The 7,745-nt window shown below is 40.9% G+C and overlaps 1 protein-coding gene across 1 annotated transcript; it reads right to left on the bottom strand.

Annotated features, from left to right (window-relative positions):
• Positions 1–601: 601 nt before the first annotated feature.
• On the bottom strand, positions 602–3,923 carry SARC_02439 (hypothetical protein; the record flags this gene model as incomplete). Its single annotated transcript, XM_014303808.1, has 5 exons — positions 602–1,032; positions 1,073–1,755; positions 1,808–2,366; positions 3,525–3,686; positions 3,761–3,923. 5 exons carry the CDS (start codon positions 3,921–3,923, stop codon positions 602–604), a joined length of 1,998 nt encoding a protein of 665 aa, XP_014159283.1.
• Between the last annotated feature and the right edge of the window lie 3,822 nt (positions 3,924–7,745).

Genomic DNA, 7,745 nt, shown 5'->3' with positions numbered 1-7,745 from the left:
GTATGTATGTATGTATAAATATATGTGTATGTATGTATATATATATATATATATATATATTTACATATTTGGTTTTAAAAAAGGGGGTCAAGAATGCATCCCTGTACATTGTATAGTGTAGTATGCACACTCGCATATCCACAGATTTCAGAGCATTTTCCAAGTGACTATGTGCAGCGTCATTGACTTCACAGATTCGTTAAACTCTGCATTCATACGTAAGTCTACATCTCTACCCTATTCATTTTGAGCCAATTAAGCACATATGTGAGATTCGAATCTGACGGTATATGTGCGTGTGAGTCTATCCCGGTATGCACTTACATGGAAATTTAGTTGTTGAAACATACAGTATGCGCCCTACTTAAATATCATATGATAGTTACAATCACAGGTGCGATTACTTCGAACTGTAAATGCTAAACGTTAAACTTGAATCTGTAACAGTGTAAAACACATCGTATCTCATCTCCATCTTGTATTTCCTTGAAATCGCTTATATAAATCGAGAGTTGTATCCAAGAGACCCAAGACAATCGTAAAATACACTTGCGCGGTATAAATTTAAGTTTGTTCGTATAATATCGAAAGTAGTCGCGGTCTAGTCACTGGGAGAGCTTTCGGTGCCACTCGATATATCAAGATGGCCAGGAGGAATTAACACAACTCGTGTGCTGGCTTGAAATGAGCTTGTATCGTTAACCCCCGTGCTAGCGATATGAAGTGTTCTGAGAGCTAGACAAGATGTCAGCGGGCATACATTGGTAACACCCTGACATCCGGCTATATCTAATATCCGCAGTTCCAAACACGCCTTCAGCGGCTCTATATCGGTTATGCCGGGGCAGTCCCCCATATGCAGTTGTGGCAGTCTCAAACATGCACTCAGTGGGCCTGAATCTGTGATGCCATCGCAGTAGTCCATGATCAGTTCTTGTAGCTTCGAGCACGCACTCAGTGGGTATAGGTCGGTGATGCCATCGCAGCCGCACATGGACAGTACTTGTAGTTTCGAGCACGCACTCAGTGGGCCTATATCTGTGATGCCATCGCAGCCGTTCACGGACAGTACCTGTAGTTTCGGGAACGCACAGTGGGCCTATGTCTGTGACGCTATCGCAGTCGTCTATGGTCAGTTCCTGTAGCTTTGAGCACCCTCTGAGAGGTTCCAAGTCTGTTACACTGGGGCAATCGATTAACTCGAGTTTCTTCAGTTCTGAACACGCTGCTAGCGGCCTTATGTCGGTCAACTCCTCACATTCAGTCAAAACCAGTCTTTGCAATTCCCGACATGCTCTTAACGGCTCAAAGTCGGTGATACCAATGCAGGGACGCATTTTCAGAATTCGTAGTTCCAGACACGCTCTTAGCGGCTCTAGGTCGATACTACTAGAGCAGCCATACAGATCCATTTGTTGTAGTTTCGAACAAGCTCTCAGTGGGCCTATATCGATGACATCAGTGCAGTTAGTAAAGTTTAAAGTATGAAGTGTCACACAGGACGCCAACGGACGCAGGTTAGCGATTCGCGTGTTGCTTAAATCTAGCTTGGCCAATGCATGACAAGAAGTAAGCGGAGAAAGATCCGTGATGTTGGTGGTGGCCAAGGCGAGGCTCTTTAATCCCTGGCACTGCGCTAGGGTGCTGAAACCTTTCAGTAGTCCACTAACAGCAGGCACCAGTGCACGTATAAATGAAAGCGAGTTCAAGTCCCAAACACCCTTGTACCCGGTCATATCTAGAGTTCGCAGCTCCCTACATGCTGACAGTGGACTCACATCGGTGATTGCCATGCAGTTCTTCATACTCAGGGTATGGAGCCGTACACACTGAACTATTGACTTCAGATTGGAAATTTTTGTGGCAGCCTGATATGTCCAGAGTATGTAGCCACCCACAGTGTGCTATTGGGCTAAGTTCGGCAACATCCATCCCGTTCATTCTCAATTTGCGCAGAGCCACGCATGAGGAAAGCGGACTTATATCCGTAATACCGGGGGATCTCATTGCCAGTATCTGGAGACCTGTCAAGGATGCTAACGGCTGAATACTGGCCAAAGGACAGCCTGACATATCCAGAGTGTGCAGCGCCGTGCACGAGGAGAGTGAGCTGATGTCGACTATCATTGTTGAAGCCATACTGGGTACCTCAAGTCGCAAACAGGATGATAGCGGGCCAATAGTGGCCACACTTGTCTTGGAAATATTGAGTGCATGTAGTGTAGTGTAGAAACTAAGCGGTGTGATGTCGACAACTTTTGATTGGCTGAATGTGATAGTGTCGAGTGCCGGAAAAGGCGCTAGAGGGCTGATATCGGATATCTTGGGACATAAGATGACCTTTAAATGGCGCAGAGGCAAAAGTTCTGCCCAGCGAGTTGATGTCGACAATTTGTAGGCCATCAATGCCCTTCAGCGTAAGTGTGGCGAGGGTCGCAAAAAAAAAAAACTTTTACAATACCTTCAATGCCACGGAAGATGCAACGTGCTTCGGTTCTTCCAAGCAACGTAATTGTTGGTCGACTAGCGACAGGTGTCCAAAATAAGGATAGGTTTACGACTGTGAGGAAAGAATAGTCTGCTATACAGTATGTGCAAGTCTAGTATTTGATTCAATAGACAAATTTCATAATAAAGTAAATATCTGTCATATTTTTGTTACATATTTTAGGATATATTTTGTTATAAAAATGTCTGGAAGGTCTATGTACCTATTCATGACCCTCTCTACTACTTGTGAGAGATTAAAGATATACCACAACGGACTAAAGTCCGTATGTATGACGACGGCCGTCAGGCCGTGATCTATTTTAACTTTTTAAGGGGGGTTGAGGGCGTGTTGCACACATAGGCCATAGACGGTATGTAGCCCTAACCCCTCTGTTCAATTTTTTTAAAATAGAGGGGGCTATGCCGCTATCAAATTTGGTTTTGTTTTTAAAAAGAAAAACAATTGAGTATCAAAATGTCACTTTCGTGTGATGTCACACAGTCATATCAGTCACAATCGTCAATCTGACATCTCTCTCTAAAGAGTCTAAATATACTAGCTCTCTTGAGTAGAGAGAGTCGGTTCATTGAAGTCAATTGTATTTAAAAAACAGTCAAGCACTACGTATTTATTTTCTATATTGAAAAAAATTTAATTATTGTTTTAAAAAAATAAATATATATTTTACATTAAATAAATATATTATACATATTTATTTTTTAAAAACAAAAACAAAAACAATATAGATGCTATTGTTAAACTCATCGCGCCTGACGCACTACCTTCATGTTTGTGCCTGCTCCCAGACTGTCAAATAATCGGCATCTGAAATCGATAAAAAAGGGGTAGAAAACGAGTATCCGTTTTTGGTGTATAACTTTTATTCGTAATACAGACCGTGTACACGTACTTCCACGACAGCGTTTCAGTGAAACTATTTCAATTAGGCCCACACGCATCTTTTTCGATGCTCGAAAACGAATAAGGAGGAGAACTTAAGCTTTACTTTACTCCTGGACAGTTGGAGCAGAACCTGTAAGCTCGCTGTACTGCTTCTGAGCAGCCTCTACAATGGGGGTAGTCTGTTCCTTAATCTGTGCTACAACTGGCTCAGCACGAGTCTTGAGGTCAGTGACGACGGGTGCTGCTTTCTCGTTGTATTGGTCCTTGGCCTGGTTCACTTTCTCCGTAGCCACTTCGAATATATAGTGACGTATTTCTGATTGGTGGTTTCCTTGGTGCTCTCGTACTGTTTCTGTACTTTTTCACTGGCGGTTGCGTACTGCGTGTTGGCCTGGTCGATGATCTGCGTCTTCTTTGCATTCGCTGCTTCGATTATGTCTTCGGCGGGAGTCTCGATGACAGTGTATCTCTCCACCATCAAGTTGAAGTTGCTCAATAAAAACCCGTTGGTTTTGCGAATGTATGCCATGGTGGACTCGTTATTGAAAATGATACTAACGCTCTCGAGGGTCTTGTTAAAATTGCTCTCCATACATGTGGACAGGTTATTGAAGGATACACTTCTTTCCTTAGCTTGTGAGTAAAGCGAGCCCACGAACGAAGATACATATGCCACCACGGGCACTGAAGCCACACGCGAAACGATACTTTGGTTGATTTGTTGTTCAGATATGATATATATTGAAGAAGATTTATGAGGTATTGAATATGCCATAATAATGACAGTGAATATTGCTTAAATATTCCAAGGCGAGTAGCGATAAATGGTCAGACACTGGACATGATATGGTAATGGTGCGAATTTCTGAAACTCCATTATATCTACTGATCAGTTTAGAGCGCCGTCTGTGTCCACATATCATGCTCACGATTCGAGTCATCGAGTGCCTAAAACAGTGAAATGAATGCCATTTGTTTCTAAAAAACAAAAGAGAAGCAAAAAGGAAGAATGTCGAAGAGTCGAAGAGTCGAAGACAAAGACGAGGACAAGAAGAAGAGAGAAGGAGACAAGTATAATGTTTAAAAAAAAATACCAAAAAATACGCAACGTGTCGTTCTACAAAAACAAAAATAGGGTGTGTCATTGATATTATTATTTATCCTCACCATCCCATAAGGCCCCATATTTAAATATTAGTTATCATCACCGGCCACCGAGCACCGGGCCACTAGTCCACTGTTCACGTAAATAAACAAATATGACGCTAATAATTTAAAACCAAGGCTCGCATAGGGAATTCCTTGTGTTTTGAAGTCTGCTACCGCATGACTGACCGCTAGTGTAATACCCTCCTCCATATTCATACTTTCGTTCCGAATTTAATGCCTGCTGAACTGAGTCAAGAAAAGTTGATAACTTTTCCTGCTTGAAATGTTCTGTATTGATTTCGACATCATGGATCTGTTGATCAAAGTCCATCCCAATCGGTGCATCTTCGTCGTCCAAACTTCGGTCTAATACTAAATCATTCAGTCAATCCTCGTCTATAGAATCTGCTTCCACTTCCGATGCTGATAGAGAATCCCCGAACCCGACATAGTCAGATTGATCCATCGTAGATAGGTGATATCTGCTATAGTTCTGTTCATAAGCAAACAACATCTATATCATATATATATTTTAATAACGAGTTTTTTTTTGAAGTATGCGATGGTGCCTCGCCGGCATATGATGCCTTTTGGCGGGATAATTCATTGCTCAATGGTTAGTATAGATACATATAGACTCTCCAATAGTTGGTCTGATTGCTGTGACTAGTGGTCTAATGGTTAGTTAGATTACTGAGCACAACACTTACCAAGTATTAATCGTATTTGCCGACTTGCACTGCTTCCGGCTACAAGCTGAAGCTTCAACCCTACAGAGTGCAGACTGCAGTCCGATGCTGATGCTTGATGACTTGTGTTGACTTTTGAGTGACTTGAGTGACTTAAGTCTAGATTCTTGGAATTCGCAAATACAGAAGAGTTCAAATAAAAATTAAAACCCCATTTGCTATGAACTACAAAACCCATGTTTACTTTTTCAACTTTTAGTACATTTTGATTTTTATAGCATAACTCTCTAAATTATACATTTATAGTGGAGAAATCTAGAAACCACCATAAATATAGCCACCTACACACGCCACCTACGATTCTAGCCACCTACACACGTCATCATAGTTAGTGCAACCTACACTTCCCACCTCGTAAAATGTATATTTTAGCCAATCACTGGGTCCCATTTTCAAATTTTGACACTTATAGTGACAGGTTGACATAAGTTGACATGTGACACCAACTATTAGGGCAATCTACATTTCTCACTGACGAAAAATGTATGTTTTAGCCAGTCAATGGGTCACAAAGACATACACAGGTGCACACAAGGTATTGTACCGGCACATTATTTCCGTGGGTCTTTGAATATAGTATAATATCAGTTGAAACACAAATGGTCTTCTAAAAGCTTGGTCTGGCTTGGTTTGTGCTGAGACAATTTAGGTGCGTATTTTGCGACATCAATAGGTGTATACGGCTCCGTTGCCCTGAATGATAGAATATCGAGTTGCTTGTAGTCGCGAGAATTTTCAGAGCTGCGCAGTTTGTATTTGTTTTAATTCATACTAGTGTGAGAAGACTATCCAAGATAAGAACATATTCAGACATAAAAATACTGAAATGCACACCACACTATTGCCACAAACATTCCCAATTCATATTTGCCTCTCTACGAGTGCTGCCTCGATAGTTTGTTACCATGTTGGCGTCGTGGTGTCTTCCAGGAACTAGCTAGTAATGTATTGCTCAAGCAAACATTGAGGGTTAAACTTCAGTCCAGTGCAGTTTGTATTTATGTTTTACTTAATATTAAGGTGGGAAGTGTAGGTGGCACTTCCCACCTGTAGTGGGTGGGAAGTGTGGTGGCGTGTTTTATTTAATAATAGTTTTTAAGTTGTGTAGTATATGTAATGAAATAAAAAAATACCCAAGTATGAGTAGGTGGGAAGTGTAGGTTGCACTAATTATGGTGGAGTGTGTAGGTGGCTAGAATCGTAGGTGGCGTTGTGTAGGTGGCTATATTTATGGTGGTTTCAAGATTTCTCTTGATAGTGTTTATTCTGTTAAAAAAAACTATATATAATTATAAAAAACAAATATAGCTTCCTTGTTTTTGTAAAAGACGAAAGAGTAAATACAAGCAGTTTAAAAAAAACACTAATTAAATGATAGCTTTTGTGGAAAAAAGATCAATGATAAAAATACTGCATATCTATTTATTATCTGCAACGAGGAAAATTCTTGTAGAAAAAGTTACTCGTTTTAACATGTTTTATGACTACTCATAATATATAGACATTCATTGGCTTACGTTATTGTCGTGAATGGCATGTGATTGATGTAGAGTAAGATCTGTGGCAAAAAGTTCATCATCTTCAGTTCTATATTTTTATAATTTTATATTTTGTAAAATAGTGCCAAAAAGTCAAACGTGAACGCGGTCACTGAAGTTGAGAACTCTTGGAACTCACGGAGTCTCGGCCTCTCGGGTGAGTCGGGTCGATTTTGAACTTTTTTCAGTTCGCTTGGGTTATTGTCATTGGGGAGTCAATGAGTCATACCTTCACATGTTTTTTTTTAGTCTTTCCGCCAGAGGTACATAGGCGAATATAGGGCCCGCACAGATCACTGATACTTGCTCAAAGGAACTCCATAAAAACAAATAAACTTTGGCAGAGAAGAGGGACTGGCGCTTTATTATTGAATGCGTCTTGTGAACGTCATTATTATCGGTCTCATGACAAAGATCGACAGCTGGAACTAGTAACTACACAAAGTATCTTAAACAGTATTGCATGCAAATCTCGAAACAGCATCATATTCGTTTCAGAATAGAACACTTCGAATTTGAAAGTGACTCGGACTGGGGTTCGTAGGTTTACAACTATACATACGTAGGCCGACGCAACATAAGGAGATTTTGTTCCTCAGTACGTTTGTCGTTGGGAATAATCAGTGAATGCACACACAGAACAGGAAATAGATATTTAGGGGAAGTTTTTGGAGCATCATGATAAGCGCACACTCTTCGGAGCTTAACTTCGCTGAAAAGGTGCCAGATGCGCTTTTGTGTACGATATGTCACAATCTATTCGATAATCCGGTGGTCACTCCTTGCAGCCATGTGTTCTGCAACCGATGTATCACCAGCAAACTGGACGAAGCCAAAAAATGTCCACAGGTATGAGTTTGAAACTCACCCATAATATTATCAATTCTAGCAATTTTGCTACGGATACGTACACAC

The sequence above is a fragment of the Sphaeroforma arctica genome (assembly GCF_001186125.1).
Source record: "Sphaeroforma arctica JP610 unplaced genomic scaffold supercont1.109, whole genome shotgun sequence".
In the NCBI taxonomy this organism is placed as follows: Eukaryota; class Ichthyosporea; order Ichthyophonida; genus Sphaeroforma; species Sphaeroforma arctica.
The sequence above is the reverse complement of the archived record's forward strand: the minus strand, read 5'-3'. Positions and strand labels throughout refer to the sequence as shown.